The following is a 22,227-nucleotide window of genomic DNA, read 5'->3' on the forward strand; positions in this document are numbered from 1 at the left end:
TAAGTTACTAAAAACTGTTTTATAAACTAGCTTTAAAATCTCTCTTAATAGCATTAGTTTACCTTCTGTTGTGTCTGAAGAAATATATATGAACCAATAATGTTCTCATGAGATTTCATTACTGAAAAGGCTCATTAGAAAAGGCATTAAAATACTAATTACCTCATGAACTATTTAGTTGTGTACCCACTGGGATAGTACTTACGAGTGCTCAAGCTTTTCATAGATCCAGCTAATCAATTAATGCTCATTATAGTGAGAAAGAGTATGCAGACTGCAGCATGCAGGAGAAATAAATAAGTCAGAGGTTAGCAAAGAAAGCGACTTGGCTGCAATTGAGCCTTCCTTTGTAACAGAACTGTTGTCTGCTACGATTTAATTTTAATCAGCTTTTTCAGTACTTCTGGTAATGTGACTCTTCTTGTCTCAAGAATCTCAGCTATTGTTATTGCTCCTTGAAGTACATAATTTATTATGAGAGATACATCAAATGTTGTGTGGATTCAAGTGGGCAGGTATAGCGTTCACTGATACCACGCTAACGGTACCTGCTGGGTGTGTGAACACAGAGGGGAGAGGCCTGGGGGTGTGCCTTGGGTGGTTTTCTCCTTCAAAGAGGAGCAGCCACAGAGCCAGATGCCCTGTTGGCTTTCCTGCACATGCTCCCACAGAAAACAAAGGCCAACACCATGCCTGCCTACCCTCTGCCAAGGCTCGGGAAGGGGCCGGAGACGTCTGCCAGTGAGAACTGGGCTCTCACAGCGTTTTACAAACACAGTGTGGGAAGCGACCTTGCTGACAACCCACAGAGACGGCACACGTGCGCCTTTGCTTCAGGAGCACCAGGACTGCAGACCCTCTCTCCTCACTGGACATAGCAGCCCAGTATTCACATGGGACATGCCTGGAGCTTGGATTGAGCCTGTTGAGCTCCTCTCCTTGCCTTTTGCCTAGGCCCTTGCAAGGAGGTTCCTGTCATACGTGCTGGCACCATCAGCCTTGCATGGATAGTGGTCCATCACTCACAATGCTAGCATCTCACTGAGAAACAAAGGACGGAGATGGAACTACAGGCAGTCCATGACTTCAGGCAAATGCCACTTCCCAACCATGATTTCTCCTGTCCTGTAAAAGCCAGGAGGCTGGTAGTGTATTTCTGAAAAGAAGATGCTTTAGGAAATGTGACCCTCAGCACGGTCTAAAACATCTCTAAAAATATTCAGGACTTAATCCTCGTTGCTTATCACCCCCTTCACACATGCAACTCAAAACAGCTTCATTTTTGCTTGAGACCTTAATCTCTGCAGAAAGATCTTACATGCTCCAAAGAAATGGCGTAGTCATGGTCTCTACTGTTTTCACTGTGGGGTGCACAAATCAATGCTGGGAATTAGTAAGTAAGGAACTTTAGAGCTACTTTATGCAGCTGGTCGTCACCAAGGTTGTGGTGGGCAGGAGCCCCAGACCACATACTGGCTAAATACTGTGAGTCACACCTATGCCATTTGGATTTTTTGTGGGTAGTATTAAACTAGTGTCATATATACCAGGTTTACTAAGACTAGCAAAAATGCATCTTGAATTTTACATGTCATAGAAAGGGACATTTTACTTTCTAAAATCTTTAAAATGGGATCAAGCTACCTTGTTTTCTGAAATGAAGGATTTGGGTATCCTTGCAAAACCCCAGTAACCACAAATTTCACTAAGGGCAATCCATTCCTACTTTGATTTTCAGCAGTGATGCAGATACACCTGTTTTCACATAAACCCTAGATTACCTCTGGGAACTCTTTATGCAACTAATTCAAACATTGCTTGGATCAAGTTTCCAATCAACTAATCCACCACTAACATAATTTAGAAGACTGACAACTCTCTGAAAAGAACAAATTTCCCATTCTTCATTCAAATGGTAGTCATTCTAAATGTTGGTAAGCAGTTTTTGGATAACACACATGGATTTTCAGTTATTTATTGTTGTTCAACATTCTAAAGTATTTCAGGAAAAGTGGTTTCTTAACAAAAGATAAGATAATGCACAAATAAATAAATGGGCAAGGTTAGCCAAATAGGCATAGATATGATTATGCTTGCACGGTAAAAGTGCATGGAATGAAGGAGGGAAAAAACCCTACCAAACAACAAAAAAAGAAAAGAAATATACACATGCACACGTGCATAAACATGCACACCTGCAGACATGTGACCAACAAATCTGGAGCTCCTCAGATAGCTGTTACAGTTGACTATCACTATCTCTTGTTTAAATTATGTACTCAGAGTCCAGATTTTGTACATCTCCAGATATTAATGTCTTGGCAGTGTTTTTTATATTTGAGAGGATTCCTAGAAGATGAAATTAGAGCAATAGATGTTACAGAAACCCAAATACATAGTCTTCTATCTGACACAAACACACAGACACACTGCACACCAACACCAGCCTTCAGAGCAGCTGTACGTGTCTGTCGGATGGAAAGCAGATGAGGACTTCACCCACCCGTGTCCTGGGTATCTCCTGGATGCTATGTTGGCAGTCAAAACAAAGTTCACGCTTAACCTCATGCTGAAGAACCTCTGTTAACAGTCGGGTAGCACAGTCCATCCTCTTTACATGTATTTCTCATGAACCACAAGCAGCACATAAAGCAGACTCTAGACAAATCCAGTAATGATGCTAGGTATTTTGAGAAGAAAAAGAAAAAAAAAACGCAAAAAGTTGGCACAGTGAGGCAAATGTCATACTTCGGTGTATAGTGGTGTTCTGTCAGAAGCCAGACATATTAAAAATATTTACATAATTTAAAATAATTTGTACAGGTCTAGTAAAGTCTATTTTGGGGTTTGGGCTTTAATAAAAGTTTAAACATTTGCTAGATCCCATTGGACCTCATGCGTAACCCTGGCGTTTGAGGCCAGTATTGAGGATATGCCACTACTGAACTTTTCATATTAGTATGAGTGTGAACTGAAATACCATAATAAAAATATAACAATATTTCTTGCAACTTGAAAACAGCCCTGGACTTTATATGTATTTCCAGATGGGAAACTAAAAATGTACTCTATGTTTGCACATGTATACTCAGAGGTGGCTTTTAGTCTAATTTAAACATTCCAGAATAATGTGACCTAAATATAACAACATGAATCATCCATCAGTTTCAAAGAAATATCTGGCAATTTTTCGCTATGAATCACTGGGGACAGGTACCGATACCTGTAACTGACTGATACTGGAGAGCCAAAAACTTGCAGTGATTGCTTGGTATGATGAATCAATTATAAAAATCTCCTGTTATTATTTTGGGGCTTAGAGAAAATAATTTATCTTTAAGTATTATGTAATGAACTCCTACAGGAAACACAGATGAAAAATTAAGTCAGAAAATTTCATATAAGTTTCTGGAAGACTTAGCATAACACCAGTGTGCAAAAAGAAAAAGCAAATATGCTCTGTATTCTAAATAAAAGAGTCACATCAAAACCTAAAGCCAAACCCAGCAAAACATTTACCTGGCAGTATCAAACTGTGGAAGGGCCAGAGCTTGCCTTAAGGAAAATTTTGAGATTCAGAACTATAAACTAGTTCCTCAGCTGATGAGAAAACTACACAGTTCCTTTGAAGACAATGAATTTATACAGGTTTACAGCAGCCAAGTATCAGGGCTAAATTTTAAAAGTAATCTTTGACTATACCTAAAGTGTTGCCTCTTGGTTTTTTAAAGCTAGAGGACCGTGAAATTCTACTTTAAGCTGCTTATGGGGCTTGTTTCCTTTCTGAACAGGAGGAGAGGAGAGGAGAGGAGAGGAGAGGAGAGGAGAGGAGAGGAGAGGAGCTGTGTTTTAAATCATTTCTAGCAGACTGAAAAACAAAGCTACAGGGATCCAGGCTGAAAAGAGGAGAGGAGCTGCAGTGAAAAGGTGACTACGTTGTTTTAAATCATTTCTAGCAGACTGAAAAACAAAGCTACAGGGATCCAGGCTGCTATTTTTCTATTTTATAAAACTTTTTTTTTTTTTGTACAATGTAATTTTAAGACCAAGCTTTCATGAATGAAAATGTAATGTAACTAAGGTAACAATCCTAAATTAGAGTATTTCCACACTGATATTGTTACTGAAGTAAGAAACTGAAGAATTTGATACTATCTTAAAATAAGATTTTTAGTACATTTTAAAATACGTTAATGAGTTGGTTTTGGTGTGACTTTAGTATATAAAATAGGATAAAAAATAGCATATCCATTGCTAGAAGAGGGAAGTTTTGCATAAATTAAAATCTATTTCTAAAAGACTGACTGACCATCAAATATTTAAAGTTCATCTTTAGCTGGTCAAAGTCCATGTTCCTCCTGCCTCTGCAATATCAATGGCAAATTATTCTAGTTATTTCAAGTATCTTTGTTACGTAAGTCACTTAAAATGGGGTAAGCTATCTAGAGTAGAGTGACTTGGAGGCATCCACATTGCCAGATAGGTTGCAATCAGTTCTCAGCACATGAGTGAGCAACAATCTGTAAGTGAAGAGAACCTGGGTCACCTCAGGGGTCCCCTAAGATGGGCAATGCAGTAATGGTAGTATAAGGAGGACACCGAGTGTAGAGGACAAGACCAAATACACTACATCCCATGTAGTCTAACTACAGAGCACGCTTGGGAAGAATAGTCATAGCATTTCAGACACTAAAATCTCAGATAAACATTACTGGCCAGCAATTTCCAAGCAAAAACCACAAGCAGAACAAAGTTTGCTGCATAAGTGTTTCCAGGGTGGGAGACCCAGCCTGTCCCAGTTTTTAAATTACCTCCTTGATAATTCTCCAAACATAAATAAGAGAAGTTGCACTAATGAACATCTGGAAGACAGTATATAACCCTCCCACTGCTGAAAAGTGTCAGTGGCCGTATCTAACAGAAGAAACAACAAATGCTGTGAGCATTTCCTCAGACTGAACACAGCTTGTAGCAGTATTTCAAATATGCCTGTGATCATAGAAGGAGCTCTACAGGGGTATTTGTTAGTCCTGGTTTGGATATGGTTGACATTATGTGAAAGTAAGTGCTCTCCTGAGATTTCAGTGAAAGCCACGGTGCCAGGGAAGCTGATCTCACAAGGCTTCCATCATCTCAGATGACAGAAGTCTCAGCAGATCAGCTAATTTTTGTCATTCTGAGCCAAAATCTCATCAGTAAAGTTCAAGAAATTTCAGGAGCACTAAATCCAAACACAAACTATCATCTTAATTTGTATTTCAATCACAGATTTGGTCCTCTATCCCCTGGAAGCTTGAGGAGTCTGGAGTCTCCCTATTCTTTCACTAGTCCTGAAAGAACATTATATTAAAAGAATTACACTTATATTACCAATATTAATAATCAATAATTAACTTTTAAAAAATACATTTACATAAATTCAACTGAGACAGAAGTTGTGTTTTCTGGACGTGGCAGCCAGAAATTCTTCTGTGCTTGTTTCAGCTCTTCCACTGACAAATTTTGTGGCCTCTAGTGAGTCACTTTGCTTTCCTCTCTCAGTTCAACAGTCTAAAATTATCTAGCTCACAGGAACACTATCATAATTAATAAACTGCTTCATTAGCTACTGTATAGTTTTCAGAAAATGCTTTTTAAGCCTCTCCATAAAGAAGAGATTTATTGCCATGAGAATTTTGCTTCCAGCTCCTGTGTCCTCAGTGACTAAAATACAGAGCTGGTAAAGCGCGTAACACCATCCCCTCCACCCCACTGCCCATCACTTGTCATGAGATAGCCTCATACATCCCAAGCAAACTTGGGCTTAATGTGCAATGGCCTGAAGTGCAAAACAACTTCCATTATTCATGGCTCTTGCAAAAATCTTGGAAAGTGAGAGCTGTACATATTCCAAGCAAAAGACTGAAATATATCTATGCAAAGCAGAACTTCCCTGTAATGTAACCTTGGGTTTATTTTTATAATTTCCTTTTTCCCTGGCTTCGCTACCATAACAACTTGCTTTTACTTGCACCAGTTCCCACTGACACACAACTTTACACAAACAAAACCTTTTCTGGAAGGGACAATTCGGCACCAAAGAAGCCACCTTCACGTATACAGATGCATCTGACTTAAGTTTCAAATCCTTAAAACACAAAAGCCAGCAGTTCATGTTTTGGGCTAGACGACAGCTACAGCAAGCAAATATTAGGATTGTATTTCAATTATTACTATAGTTACAAAATCAGAGTGGACACTGGAGAGAAAAGGAGAACGTGAAACACATCTACAAAGACAGTAAATCCTCTGAGGAAAGGGGGTGGTGGAGAAACGAGGAAAAAGAAAGGGTGAGGGCTGGTGTGAGGGGGAGAAAGCGAGGCCAGTTGAACACCCAGCTGAATCAAGACAAACAAAATAATAAAACCCCAAGTTCTTCTAGGGAAACAATGCTGATAAGATCACCACAGTATAAAGTGACACAAAGAAAGAAAAATGAAAGGAATTGTTACAACTTGTGCCTGCAACAAGCAACGCAATTCGTATGCACTTGGGAGAAGTGGGATCAGATATTCAACACATATTCACAGCAGCTCTGAGCAACTGAACAGGCTCACTTTTCTGCTGCAGTTACTGAGCCACTGACAGCTTAAGAAGAATTAGTTCCTACCCAGTCTAGCTCATAATCCAGCATTTAGGCATGACGGGTACAAGGTCCTGTTTCAGTAAACAAAACAAAATATGATTAGCTTCACCCATCACGATAATACCTTAATCCACAGCAAGGCACACTGTCTGCCCAGGGAGGATTTTAAAGCATAGATCAGGAGCACACTGAAAGGTTGGCTTTGGAGACTTTAAAACACAAGCACAAATCTAACAGGAGATACAATTTCAGAACAGTGAGTTTTGTCAACAGTTGCAGAAGCACCGTGTTTTTCAACTGTTTAACAGTCCCTTCCTTTAAAACATTTTGCAGTTACTGATACAGGAAATTTTGTCACAACTCTTTTTTTGTTTTTAAATTGGAAGGCGTCACTTTGCACATTTTTTTTTCTTACGCTGCTTTCATTGCTCTATTGTGAAGGACAAGATGAGCAATTGCTGTTGAAAGCTCTGCAGAGATGTGACATTTTTCTTTCTGCTCAGTAGTTCAGAATCTGTGCGAATAAAAGCCTTCTGGCCCTGAAGCAATGCGTGTTGCTCTACTGAAGTAACTCCTTTCCCAGCCAACTCGATAGGAAAACATGGATCTCAAATAATGTATTATATTTAATGAAATATCTTCAGTCATGTAATGTTAAATAGCTAAGCTAGAGCTCCTGTGGCTCTGATCGTTCCAGGACTGCCTATGCCGTCCTTCTGCCTGAGATCAGTATGGAAACCTCTCAGACCTGGGCCCAGAGCTGTTGCCCAGTGGAGTGTCCTTCGCAAGGCCACAAGCTGTCCTGGGGTGCCACTGCTGTGAGGGCAGTGCTCTCGTTCCTGCACCCGACGGCTGCTGCGACAGCTGAGCTGAGCACCAAACAGGGGCTGGGGGCAAAAGCTTGATCCAGCCCTTTCTCCCTTTGCAACACTTTCACCGCCCCAGCTCATGGGCACCGAAACACGTGTTATTTGTAAAACAAGAAGCTGCAAGAGACTCCATCCAAACATAGACCCCAATGTACGCCTGAGGAAAGCCGGCCACCCTTGAGGCTAAGCCTTTCCTGCTTGGCCGACGTTCTGTGTTTCTGGAGAAAGTGAGCAGTGCCTGTCTGACAGCCATACGAAACACACTCAGTCCTCACAGCCAATCCTGCCTTTCCACGAGGATGGAGAGCTCAGCGACGCTTGGATAGGGATCTTCACAAGCGCCAGTAGGGTCTGGACCCTCAACTCTCATTAAGTTTAATAAAAATTAGTGCTGATGACAACCAGCTAACCACACTAGCTTTCATCGCTCTCCTCCTCCTCCACCAAAACTGTCCAGCATTCTTAGGTAAATTATGAGGTTCTGTTAATATGGATATTTCGCCATTATAGTTAGGAACATGCTCATTACTGGCTTATTACTTTTAGGCTTATATTTTCACTCTTACATCTGATAGACACTTTCAAATTAATATTCTAATTACTGTTCAACCTAGTAATGTGTACAGAGCCAAGAAAAAGAGCTCACCATGCTACATACTTCTGATGTGGAAATAATTTCTTTTCTGTCAAAAAGACAGGCACAGTGAAGACATACAAATAACATTTTATTTACATTTTATAAAACTATACGCCTAGCAAAGGGAAGGAGAGGGTAAAAAAAAAATTAACAGGTCAAATTGAAAACTGTATTTTTAAGATAAATTATTTTCATCGCCAGCCTACTTTTTATACCTCTTTTCAGAGCTCATAAATCCCTACAGGCAAAGATCAATGCCTTGCAAAATTCAGGTAGAGAGGCATCAGCTCCACCAAAAAGACCTGCTGTCATGCAGCCTTCTGAGTTATAAAACCTCTGAGTTATAAAACCTTGAATACTCTGAAAGTGCAAAATCAAACTGTAGGTTAGTATATTAAGGCAAAGGCACCACCAACAATTCTGAGTTCATAATATTCTCAGCCTACTGAACCACATGTTAATATGCTACAAGTGCTTTTCTGCATATTTTTACCGTGTATACTTAGAGCTTTATGTTTCCTCCATGTTCCAATGCAATATATTTTAATAAAAAATCAATCTGTGTTTTTGGTGGGCAGCGTAAAGGTTTTATCCACTCAGCTCTGAATCTCAGAAGAAAGCAATATTGATTTAGATGTTCGCTCATTCATTTACTAGGACAGTTTTGAAGCATTAGGTGATAACCTAATGGAGAGAGACACTGTGAGGGAAACTGAGATTGTTGTGATAAATTAAATCAGTTCTGGGATGTCATCTACAATACTTTAATATCTGAAAGAACATTCTCCTGAAAAAATTCAACCAGGAAGTGAGCAGCTTGGGTGGCAGAGTGTGGCTTTCTACAAACACCAGGTAATACAAGCTGATTAAAATATCTACAGATAAATAAATTAATTATTATAGAAAAATAACTTGACTGCAACACACATTCTGTACGCGTCTATATGTCAGTCAATGTATGTATTTATCAGGCTGGTTTCCATTTCCCACTAAACTGATTAGGAACCAGTCAAGGGTGTGAATCTTTCACCATCTATCTGTTTTCTCTAAAAACACTGGCATCACACAGCATCCATATCAATATCATTTATTCATATTTCTTTTACAGAAGCAGATTGTCACACACGTCACCAAACAGTGTTATGACTGCTGCATACCAAATCATGCTTGCATTGCTCAGGTACATACTTCCACGAGGCCAGAGGATTTGGTCTCACATCTGGGTCTCACATCAAGAGGATGCATTCTCTCATGTAGGCACAAAGAAAACGCTGATCCACCTGCCATGGATTTGGACAGTTGATGAATCAGGCCCAAAGGCCCCCACACTTCTCCAGTTAGTGCAGTCATTAGCTGCAAGCAGCTTAGATGACTCTACCTAGAGTTTAACACACATATTCTTCACAGAGTGGGGCCAGACAAAGAGTACCTAAGCAGTGCTAGATCCACCAGCAGTAATAGCATTAGCAGAATCCACAGAAATCTGAAATTCCTTCCTAATGCAGGACACAATCCAGTAAGGTACCAAGCACCCTCATTTTTGATGAGGGTTTACTGATATGGTGATAGGCCCTTTATATATAAAAATATATACCAGAGCATGTAAAGTCTCATGCTTTGAGCACAAGGCAAAGTGAAATAGTTAATAATAAGAACAAACATGCCTGTAATACAGATGATTCAGCTTTAAAATTCATGAACTTACATGTTAGAAATAATTTTGCCCTGAATACTTCCTAAACTTTTTCCACTTTGTGTTCACGGACAGTATTGTTTAAATACATATTAATAAAAGCAGTGGCTAAACAAAGAGGTTTTTTACATTACACATGTGCTCAAACACAAATGGAGTATAGAACTAAAATAAAGAACAATTTCAAAACAAAACAAAACAAATCAAAACAACCTAAAACTTTGTATTTGAAAAGAAAAAATGTTCTGAAGCTCTGAATTACGCCTCTTACTCATAGGAGTTAATGCATATAGATTTTTTTCCACCTCTGGACAAGTGGCAGAAAGCCCCCGAGAAGCAAAGGTGCTTCTTTTTCACTATACCGTGTTTTGGAACCGATAGCAATTTCTGTCTGAAACTGTGCCTTCATATGTTAGGTTTAGGGACAAAACCTGCTTATCCAGATTTAAAAGTAATTGCCATTAATGTACCATTCCAACTATTACAGCACAGAATTTTCACCATATGCACCAATAATTTAATCTCATTCTTAAGTAGCCTCACACTTCCAGTAAAAAAAGGGCAGGGGGTTTGGGGGGGAGAATAAGCTGCAGAACCTTTAGTCCCCAAAACAGATGCCAGTTTTAGATTTATTCAGCCAAGGAGTATTTATCTTGGCTCAACTATGCTTGTGTTTAAAAAACACTTGCCTATTCCAAAAAGTTTTTAACGAGCTCTGCTGCAGATGTTGTTGCCATTTGGCATGTCACCGTCACTGTGTGGTACAGCAAAGAGAGAACTCTTGACCACAGGTTTTCCTTGGCTGAGGGAGCCAGCTTTTTTGGCTATTGCTTTTCTTCTGGCTGCATGTTTACAGAGTGTGGTTTTAGACGGGGTGTTAACAGAGGTTGGGTTAACAGCCTAACCCAGACCAACAGTGAGATGAAGGCTTGACCTATCCAATCTAAGAAAACAGAATAAGCTCCTATATGTTGTTGCTCATAACCCCAATTCTCTTGTATGCACCACGCCTATAGACGAGAAAGTATTTTTCTTTGCCCCAGGAGAGATGACAGAAACTTTAAAAGCTGTATCAGTCATGCAAAGCAGAAATATATAAAAACACGTGGCTGCTTAATCTTTGTCAGCTTGGTTTCATTCTCTCACTTATGACAATATTATCGTGGTGAAATGTCACTGAAATAAGTTCACTGAAGTTATTCCTGTTTTCCACTAGGATGAGATATCTTGAGAAGAGAAAAACCCTACAGAGTTAAACTGCAAACTTCTGTCCTCATATTTCCACTAGTCAGCACATGACACTTCTGAAACTGAAAAAGCCTAAATGTTTCTACATTGATGAACTAAGTTCCAAGGATATTAGTGCCTAATACCTCCATGACAGTTGAGCTGGGGAAAACTTAAAAATGCCCACTTGTAGTTTAGTTTACACACATTAATCCTATACCAGTACATACGCCCGAGAAGCCCTTCTTGTAAGACATACAACAACTTTAAAAAACACCCTGACATTTGACACATATAAATAAAATCTTTTGTTCAAATACTGACTCTTCTTTTTTGATGGAAATACCTTTGTTGCACTCAAACAAAAGAAAATATCCCAGTTTTAAGTATATTGTTCAGTCTGCTTTTCTAACGCTGCCATTATCCTCACATACCATGTACCTGTCTGGAAAAAACAAAGACCATGTAGACTCCCTCCACATCAGACACTTTTTACTTTACTCTTTATTAACTGATAATTTTCGTTAAGCCAAGTTGTAGAGCACAAACACCATTAGAGAACCAGCCAAATCATCTGCTTAAATTCTACTAATCTGCACCAAAAATCCTGCTTAACACAGTACAGATCAGAAAGTCCACCTTTCACTTCAGTTCCCTCTCACCAAGAATTCATCTAGGACTAGGAACATCTTGCAAGTTCATAGACACAAATGCAATTTATTGCAGCATATTAAAAAGAGAGTATAACATATGACTAAGACTGAAGTAAGCAGTGTCTGGCTACATCCCCCCACTGTCTGGGTAACCAGTACGCAAAAGCAATATAAGAAAAGAAAATAAATTTTTTTTTTTTTCTTTTTACCATTTTGGCTTCTGAATGCATTGGGGGGACTTGAGGTGAAGCACATGGATTATTGAGGTTCGGCCCCTGCATCCCCATGATGTTGGAGTTCATTGACATTTGTCGCTCCATCTTTTAAAAGAAAAAGGAAAAAAAAAAAAATCAAAACCCAAACAACCAGGTTTGAAAACGTCTGGAGACATTTCCAAGAATTTATGCTTGGTTTCTATTTAAATGGACTCAGCTTTATTTCTTCAAGTCATGACTGGAAAAATAACAACCTGTGTCGTGAATTACATGTGTGTATGCAGGCAGGCATGTGTTTCATCAGAATCAGCCCTGAAAATTCACAGTCAATTATAAAGAAAAGGGTTTTTTACTAAACAAATGTAGCAGCCAGCCAGATTTGCGCTTATTTGTCATGATTTTCTCCCTTTCAGTATAACAACACTCGGAGCTAAGTGGCTTTAAAAGCATCACTGTATAAAGTTGTGGCTTCTCCTGTCAGTGCAGCCCAACATAGCTTGTTAAAAACATAAATTAAAATCTACAGTCTCAAGTATATAGAAAATGAGTTGGCTCTTTTTGCTTCACTCAGACTGCTCAGTTGAGAAGAGTTTTCCATATGTCTTGTAAAGGAAGCTTTCATGTACTGCTGAGATAGCAAAAAAACAAAGCAGAACTCCTCCTGGCTATTCAGAGCCCTTTCTGCAAGCTAATCTCACTAGGCTGGGAGGGAGGGATACAATTTTCAAACAAGACCTAATGGCACTAAGGCCTGGATAAAACAATTTCCTGGAGTGTCTTCCTTGAAAAGAGGCAAGCCCTGTTACACCACTAGTCATTGGTAAAGGTGACGAATAGGGTTATGCTGCTGCTTTCAACTGAACTGAGCATCCTGCCTTGCTTTGGGCCAGTCCCCTGAATCTCCAGCTCATACAAGAAAGAAGCTTTTGCATTCTCCTGAGCTCTTCCAAGCAGGGGAGCTATTTTTTGTGCCCTGTAGTGAGGTATCGACTCCCACCTTTCATCATTCCCAGAAGAACAAGAGATGGGCCTGGGGTAGAGGACAACATCCTGCTGGCAGGGAGAAGCTGCCTCTGCTAGGACCCCTTATGATCTCCACAGGGTAGGAGGAGCTCCCACTTCCACCTGCTCTGCAGCCCTCTCAGGAGGGCTGTGGGGCAGGAGCTGCAACCAGGGCACCCGTGCTGATAGGGTCTGTCTTGCCTCCGTGCTCATGTCTCCAGGGCTCTCAGCCAGAGCATCCCTGCTCGTCTGCAAGCAGAGCTGCCCAAAAGGCTCCCTGGCAGCAACCTGAAGCCCCTGAGCTTACACTGAAGCTGGGTGTTTGCTCCATTTCAGGTTCTTTAAGAATCATGTCAGAAAAAAGCTGCCCACAGTGACATGTCTTATATTTTTTCTGTTGAACTTCCTGGTCAATATTCCAAAGCACTAATGACAAGTTACTAATTAATAACTCATTAATGACTGCTCAAACAGCAGCCAAACCTGAATATTTGTAGCCATGTGGAATGTCCCCTTTGCTCCAGCAAAGCCAGAACAAACAGTTCTTTCCTTCCTCCCATGGCTGATCACTCCCAAGTTGTCTTCCAACTGAACACCATGGAACAAAACAAAAACTTCTTTCCTGATTCCTCTTCCCTGTGCCATCCTTACTCATCTCCACCCTTAATCCACCCAGATGTCTTATACTGAAAGGGCTGTTAAAATCATTTAAGAATTTGAGGCTACAATTGCAAAGTAACCCTTTGTCTCCCAGAAGACGAGAATTATTCCTATGTCTGCAGAAATAAGTGGAAGATAAGCAGTGATCATGACCAAATTCTAATTAAGCTCAAGTTACCAGGCTGGAAGAGTAAATCACGTTTCTTTCTTGTTAGCTGGTTACCTCCCACAAACAAGAAGATTCCTTGGAGTTCCATGGCTTAGGTGAGGTACATGGCTTTTCCAGCTTTGCCTGACTTCAGGAAAATCTTTTTGTTCCAGCACAGACATACTGATCTCACCTACATGACCAAGTGTGAGAACCAGAAATTGTAGTCTCATGTGAAGCATTTCTAATCACTCTCACACTAACTGCACAAGAAATACCCTCATGTAAGATGATGCAGTGAGAAAGGTCCAGCTTCCTTAACTCATTGCACTTGAGAAAATCCAGCAGAGTTTCAGCTCTTGAATTGCGCAGAATCCCCAAAGCAAAAAACTTACAGGCATGAGTACAGCAGAAGATCCGGGCATGGTAGGATTCGGCAGGGTGCCAGGCATGGAGGCAGGCATAGGCTGTCTTTGTCGGTTGTGTAGGTGCAGTAGTGAAGACAGAGAACCTGGGACAGGCCTAGGAGAGAAGGAAATAAAGCTGTCATGGGCTACGGAGACCAAAACAAGCCTATCCGTGCCAGCCATTGCGAGGCACAGGCAACTCTAGACAAGCAGGCGTAGATAAGTCAATCCAGCATTTGTCCTCTCCTGCATAAATCAGTAGAACACAAAGTTTTCAAGAAACAGATGAATCACCTACTATTTACCAGCTCAAGCACCAGTATAGCTCATCTGATAGAGCATGAAATGTAAATGTAACAGCCGGCTTCAGTCTATGCAACTCTGCATCTTACAAGTGGCTAGCAAAAGATTTCTCCAGACAAAGCAGGAAAACTTCCTGGCATGCCACCAGCAGTTCAGCCCTCAGGAACAAAAATAGCTGGATGATAGTTTTGCAGACTATGACAGAAAATTAAACAGTCTTAATTTTGAAATTTTATCACCTGTAAAGGAACTACTGTGAGTATTTAATCTCATTTTTTATATTCTCTCCCATGAAACTCTACCAAGCCTTTTTTCCAAAACGAAGGTCCTGATTTTACCAGTTAGCACGTCACCAAGGCACAGAAAATGAAAAAAAAAAATAAATTTGAAAAATTACATTCGAATTAAGTTTGTAAAGGCAAGGAGTATGGACTGTAAAAAAGCAGAGTTACTTTGGCAGAAGGAGTTAAAAAGATTTGGAAGGATTTTTCTAAGCACTGAACAGGGAGAAGAGTGCATGTGAGAAAGCAGGCCCACTGACAAAGACGAAGAATCATAAAATTAATGAATTAAACAAAGCTGGGAGTACTCTTTAAAAATAGCCTTTCAGAATGTGGTCTTGGGAGTTACTTAAATTAATCAGACTTTTTAATTTTTTAAAAGAAATTTTTTTTTTTTTTTTTTTTTTTTTCGTTTTGAAGAAGGCATGAGTTGTTTGAAGTTTGGGGTAAATATAACTTGTTTACCTTTTCAGAAAGCATGCAAATAAGAAAGCTTTCAACATACAGTACCTCAAGAAACAATGCTAGTAGAAGTTCGTATCTTACATTCTTACAGAGCAGGATGTTCTGCAGAATAGTACAGGGATTATACTGTTCATTAGGCAGGAGAGAGACCCCTAAAGGTATGAGAAGGACCAGAGAGAAGGGGGCATAGTCCAGGAGTTTGAAGATCTTTGGGGCCAGGGGTGGAGCATGGAAAGCATCTAAAGATGTTTGGAGCCTCTGAACATCAAGATTGATTTTCAGCCTTGGCAGAAGCATCTTTTGATTCAGTGACAAATCCACAGCTAGCCATGAAAGCCTCAAAATCAGGCTGGCCTGCTCCAGGAAGCAGAGTCATAACCTCAAAGCTGTGAGGGGGAAGACAGTTGCTTCTCCCACTTGATCTGATCCGTGTCACACCGAAAGATGGGGCTTTACTTCTTGTTCCTCCACCTGTAAGGGGTATTGGCAATCAGGAATAGAGACACCACTCTTCTAACTTTAGCTGTCACTTCCATTTAACAAAAAGCAAAGAGGTCAAAGGCCGTGAGTGACAGGCTACACAGACACCTCATATGGAGGGCACCACATCCAGGCTCCCAAAGGAGTAGTGTCTGTATCATGGCAACATCAGTTTCTACTGACCTACAAGCCTCAACCTCTTATGGCCAGAATTCAAACCATCTAATCCTCTCTTTCCTAAAACTCCCACTATTTTCCATCCTTGGACTTTCAGTACTCCAGTCCTCCTCTCTTCAAGCTCCTTCCCCCAGAAACATTTCTGTCCCAACAACCACCTCAAAGTCCTGCCATGCAAAATCCCTTGTACCCAGACACCCCAGCTTCTCCCAGTTCTCTGCCCTCAGCTGCCCTCTCCTTAGCAGCTGCACATGACTGAACCCATCCTTTTGTCTTGGTTCTCCACAGGGAGAAAAAGCCTGTGTTTTGAAAGATGTTTTAAAAATCCTCCCAGACACATACAGTACTTATTCAGAAGAGAAAAAAAAAGAAAAAAAAAAAAGAAAACAAACAAACAAACAAAAACCCACGAAACAGCAGTAAATGTATCTCAGATACAGACAAGACTCTCTCCCCACACCTCTCTTGCTCTCTGCTGGTGAAGGAACACAATATAATTTACAGCTTCATACCCCGCCAAAGAAACTCAAGACAATGTCTCCCAAATACATGGTGTGACCCTGTGAGAGGCTGCAAGAAATGCTGTGAGAGAGCGTGAATCATATTCTGGGACAGAGGACTCTACAATCAGCTCAGCACAAGGCTAAGCCTGGGGTGCAGTGGAGGTGGTATAAGTTGAATGTGCAGGAAAAATGAGCTTAGAAATTACACTTACACAGACTCTGACCTGTCCTACTCTGCACTTAAAGCACAGCTGCTCCATGTACCAGCACTCCTTCATATAAGAAGAGTAATGAATCATTAGGACAGAGACAAAATAGCACAGAAACCTGATTCAGTGAGCCTTTGAAAATAAAAGAAGTGAGGAGATACCAGGCTGAATGTGAGGAGGAGTGATCCCGGTTTGGCCTTCAGAGGCTGTGGTGAGCCCCACAACTAGAGTCCACTTCTCACCAGTCCATCTTCGTTGCAACTACAGCCCTTCAGAGCAGCAGACAGAAAGCTCAAATAGGTCTTCTCTGTCTCATAGTTTGTCTCATTCATAGTTTGTGTGACAGCCACCAGATGGAAGGGCTGAGACCACCTCGCTGGGGTGACTGAGGAGCAGATCAGAGTGTTCTGCAGCCCCTGTCAGGGATGCTCCCTGAGTTCCCTCCCAGGAAAGCGGGCTGGGAGGAGCAGGCAGGGAAGGAGAAAGCACCAGTGCACTCTCACACCTGTCCTGGGACAAGACTGAAGTGTGCATCCATCTGCCCGCCGCAGCTCTGGAGCCCTCTGTGGCCACCAGCTTAGACAGCCTATGGGAACTGTACTGGCTAACAGGAGCAATACATTGAATAAAAAACACTAGAGTTTTCAGTCGACCAAAGTAAAACAAGTTCCATGACAACAGCTCCCCCTCCCCTTCACCCATTCTGAGACTGTCCCACATACAGACCCTTTGTACAATTCACCAGTTTCATAATAAGCTTAGGTGTTAGGCTGTTTGATAGAAACTTATTTTGGCCTGACCTATGCAATTTGTGCAAGTGATTCTCAAGGGACTGCACGATTTGAGTTTTGCTTATATGTTCCAGAGCCAAAAAAATTTCTAAAATTGCTTTAATGAGTTTGGGAATATGGGACTTGGGCAAAAGGGAATTATTGGTATTTATTAAAATGACGAAGAAGATTCTTTGCTGTCCCCAGTTTCACCTTTAACGCTGCTTCGCTTTAGGGGTCTGCATACACTTTACACTTCGCTAGAGGGAAAAAAAAATCAGTACTTCAGGTACTTTTGCTTGCTACGCTCCTTCTATTCTGTTCCCAAGTGTGTTTTTGCAAAGAAGTGCAGAGCAGGCAGAGAAACCTTGTGTTTCAAGGTTGACCCTCTTTGTCAAAAAGTCTGTACTGCTCCTGCCACCAGCAAAAGTGCTACATAATGTACACCAGATTCCACTTCCCATCAGAGAAGCTGACATTGGCCAGTACTCATGGCCAATGAGTACCTCATTGCTTCCACACTGAATGCAGGTCATGGATTACAACGTGCTCGTGCTTTCTTACTTGCACAGAGCTCAGGGAATGTGTATGGCACAGGACCATACAGGCTGAGGTACTCCATTTGTCTAAGACATTTTTCTTCCTTCCAAGGACAACACAATCTCTTTTATTGTTGCTTTCTATCCTGCAGCAAAGAAAAGTCAGAGAGTTTATAATTGTTATTTTTAATGTTGGACACATTGACTCTGCTCCTCTCTTTGTAAATGCTAAGGAGGTGCTGCCTGCAGCTTGTCAGTCAATATTGCTGACTGAGGGATTTAATTCCTTGGCACCTGTGTCACTAAATAAATAGGACTGTTAGGCAAACAGCCCACAAATAAAGGACATATAAAGATAGAGAACTGGCAAGAGCTCAGCCTTACTGAAAATCTGGCCATCTGTGGGGTTTTTCCCAAATTTAAGAATTTTTGTTGTGTTCCAGCAGAAGCCTGCTCTTGGACACACTTGTATACATCTCTTTGGGCGTATGTGGCCTGGATGGATAGCGCTAGGGTGGCTTATTAAAATACCATGTGTTAGCTAAGCTGCTGTAACTGACCACATTGGCTCCCCTCCCTCTGCATGGTCCTGCTAACACCATGAGTCACCCTCACTAACATTTAAGCAGATGGGCGGTACCCTGCTAAGCCATGGTGACTCAATCATATTCCATCACATGACTCTACCCAACGATTAAAGATAACTCCGCTCATGCAATCAACTATCTATCCTATACATACTTTGCTCTGTGCCTTCTTGATTAATACCATATTCTGTCTGCTGTGATGCAACACTTACCTGACCCAGTTTTTGAGATCGTCTGATGACTAAACACTATATTCATCTATTAAAAGACTAGGCTTCCCTTACCTTGTAGTCTTCACGGACAGTTTCTGCAGATGACAATTTCCTGCTAAGGTCTCATGAGACTGGGTTCATACTGACCTAAACCATTCAGGTCTACGTGCAGAAGGACTGATGCTGTTTAAAGTACCTCTGCAGTACATTTTCTATTATGGTAATGCACTCCGGGTCAGCAGGTCTTATCATGACCCCTCTCCTGCTTCCTACTCTCCCGCATGTAGCATCCATGCAAGATCAGAAGAACACCTCCACCATAACCCAGTTTGTTCCACTTTAGTTAGCTTTAGTTAGCTCTGGTGTGGACAAAGTAAAGCCATTAGGTATATGGAGTTGCACTGGAGCAAAGGAACCCATCTCTTCATTTACTGTGTCCTCCAGACCGAGCCAGATCACACAGGAACAGACTACAGGTGGCTGGTTGTGTTGTGGCAACTTGCCATGTTGGGTCAGCACTGGCTCAGGGATTTCTGCACCACACTCTGCTTATGCAACACAGACTTGCCCAGACTTTCATCATTTTTGTATATATGTATGTTTAAATATGTATGTACATGCATATTTATTACAGCGGTGCCTAGAAGCCTTTGTTTAAAAATTGTGGGTGAAGTCCTACCTCAACAATCTTACAGAACAAGGATAAGATGAGGTAGAATTAGTGCAAGCAAAAGGGAGACATGAGTGAGTAAGGCAGCAACGATACCATTATGATCAATGTAATGAGGAGCAACCACAGCATACCAGCAGGCTGGATCTTTTCAAGGTATGTCAGTATGTGCATGTGGTTTTGGTGGCTTTCAGGCTGAAGCACCCATGTAGCCTACCAGGCTGAGAATGAGCACAGCTGACTAGAGTCTTCCATATGAATGTCTCATGGACAACCAGGTATTGTCACAATTAAACATTTTGTTGCTAAAAAGGAAGTGCACTGGAGCATGTGGTTTGACAGACCAGCTGCAAACTGCTTCCATGGCAGCTACTGACGCCAGAGTACCTGACCCAAGTGCTATCCTTGGCCTTCAGTAGTAGAGCAAAGATGCGGAGGGGATGTTTTAAACTGTGACAGCTTTACTGACTGGAGGGGTTTCCTCACTTACTGCCGGTCTACTGTTTTTTGACCCACAGTGCCACTATTTAAGCCTATCAACCCAATGATAGCTTTCTTCATTTGTGGCCCATTATTTGAGGTGCTCCCTCCCCCAAAAGAGTAGGGCAGTTCTGTCTAGTTTCAATTTATTCATTTGTCATTCAGAGGATGAAAGAAAAAAACAAATACAAAGGAAGGCAAAAACAAAGCCCCAGACAAGTACTTGGAATGCCTTGCATAGTTGCAGGGACCTCACCTGACCTGCCATAACCCATCTTTAATGATGTTTTAATCACAGCATTACCAGAGAGCCAAGCCTTCCAAGGAGTGGGAGGTTGGTGTCACTAGGTTTTTCAGAGTTAAACCATATTCAGGAGAAAAGAAAACTGGCACCTAAAATTAAAGGCTCCCAGCCAACCTAGTAAAGATCCTTGTTTGCATTTCTCAGACAATTCCGATATCTGTATGATGTGGGTAGATTATTATTATCAGTAGCAGACATGTATACTGTGGCGGTGCCCAGAAGTCCCAGTCAGGATCGGGACCCCATTGAGCCTGGCACTGTACAAACACAGATAAGGGACAATTCTTACACAGTGTGTTTACAATCCAGAGACACAAAACAGATGAAAAGTCGAAGACGGAGATAGAACACACAGGCAAAAAAATATGCTAAAGAAGTGGAGACAGTTTAGCTTTTAGGTTAGCTTTTACTTTCTTTTTTTGTTTATTATTTAACTTGCATGCTCAGAAATGACAGGACTGAGGAAGCCTGCAAGAGGAAGGGAGTAACTAAGATTGAGACACAGAAAGGGCAACACTCTAGAGAGGGAAAAATGCGGCTCATAACTTAGAGAGTTTGGGGACCATCCAGACAAAGCTATGTTTTCTGTACAGATTTTTAAACAGTGCAGATATATTTTCATATGTGTGTCACCTTAAGGTTATTTTCCCAGTGTTGGACAAGAAGTGATTTCTGCCTGGGAAAGAGAAACAAGCTGATGGTAAAGATGCTGGCAAAGTGAAAGTGGATGCTTGACATGTAATGAGAAACTGGAGAACTGAGTTAAGTTAAAGCTAAGCTGCAAGAAATCTTGATTCAAGACAAGAAGCTTGATTCAGAAGTGAAGGGAAAGCCCATGCAAGTGTTTGAGGAGACCTGGCAGAATTACGTTAACAAGCTATACATTGTCACAGAAGTAGAAAGAATTCTGCAACAAGCATCGAAAAAGGAGCAAGATGTATCATCCAGATATTAAACTATATGGACAAAGTCAAAAGCAAGCACAGATACTTCTCAATTCACATATCCCTTGATGTAAGTGAGAAGCTATTCACTAGGGACAAAGCAACTCCATCAAAAATGCATTCTGGCAAAAAAGAAAAAAACACAGTAGGGCATGGACATATGTACCATAAAATACTGGAAACCTGTGGAAAAATGCCTCCAAAATTAGCTCTGTACTTCTCATCAGAGCTCGTAGGAGAAAAGCCCCACAAATCAGCAGTCCCACAGCTGTAACGTAGTTAGTGGGACAAACTCTATTTATAAAGATCTAGTCAATGATAAATCTTGCCTTTAGAAACTCCAGTTGTGCTAATGCCACCTGTATTTCCCAAACACACGTTTAAGGAACCTCTGCAAATTCAGCATAAGTACAAGGACCAGCAGGTCCTTGGAAGCCTCACAGAACCCATTAACATTTGCCTTTTGGCTCTTACAGGTCTTAGCAACTGCTGGTTTCAATCTTCCCTTCCTTCTAAATATTTCACTGGGTCTTATTGCCTGACCCATTACAAGAAAAATAAGAAAAGCCAGAATGGTTTCTTAGACTATAACCTCCTCAGAGAAGTTTATGTTCTGCACAGTGTTATGCACACAGCTGGAGCTCACAAGTGATACGTGGAGGATAATGGCATAGTTAAAGCAAAACAAGGAAGCATTAGGAAAGGCAGGTTCGAGGGATTATAATGAACTAGCTCATATAAAAACACATTCTTGTGACAAAGTAAAAAAAAGGCGGGATAAACCCAAATAACTGCAGCATAAACATGATTTGATCATAAGAGCAAGCAATGATGTCAAACTGATTCCACTGTCATCATGGTCTCCCAGCTCAGACAGGACCAAGCTTAATTCTTCAGGGAAACAAATGATTTTACATCACCACAGATAAGGTGTATCAGTTCTCACTGAAGACAAAAGGTAGCAATAACACACAAATGTTACTAAACAGCAGCTGGCTGAAAATCAGGAATAATGGCAGTGATAAAACTTACAGAATCCTTTTTTTAACACAGCCATTCTTTTTAAGGGTTGGGCTTAAGACTCTAGCCTGACAAGGAGGAAAAATGTCAACAGGTTAAGCAGCTGGAAAAAGGCTAACCCCAGCATCCGGACAGAGGTGACAACGG

The 22,227-nt window shown here is 41.0% G+C and overlaps 1 protein-coding gene across 1 annotated transcript in view; it reads right to left on the reverse strand.

Annotated features, from left to right (window-relative positions):
* The window catches only part of CREB5 (cAMP responsive element binding protein 5), a 70,704-nt gene extending 53,900 nt beyond the window's left edge, over positions 1-16,804 (reverse strand). The window contains exons 1-3 of the mRNA XM_008936607.1: positions 16,797-16,804; positions 14,125-14,251; positions 11,914-12,024 (exon numbers count right to left, since the gene is read on the reverse strand). Of these exons, the coding sequence (XP_008934855.1) occupies positions 11,914-12,024; positions 14,125-14,251; positions 16,797-16,804 (246 nt within the window). The remainder of the gene's footprint in view (positions 1-11,913; positions 12,025-14,124; positions 14,252-16,796) is intronic.
* Positions 16,805-22,227: the final 5,423 nt, after the last annotated feature.

Source organism: Merops nubicus, unplaced genomic scaffold (assembly GCF_000691845.1).
Source record: "Merops nubicus isolate BGI_N331 unplaced genomic scaffold, ASM69184v1 scaffold17463, whole genome shotgun sequence".
NCBI lineage: Eukaryota > Metazoa > Chordata > Aves > Coraciiformes > Meropidae > Merops > Merops nubicus.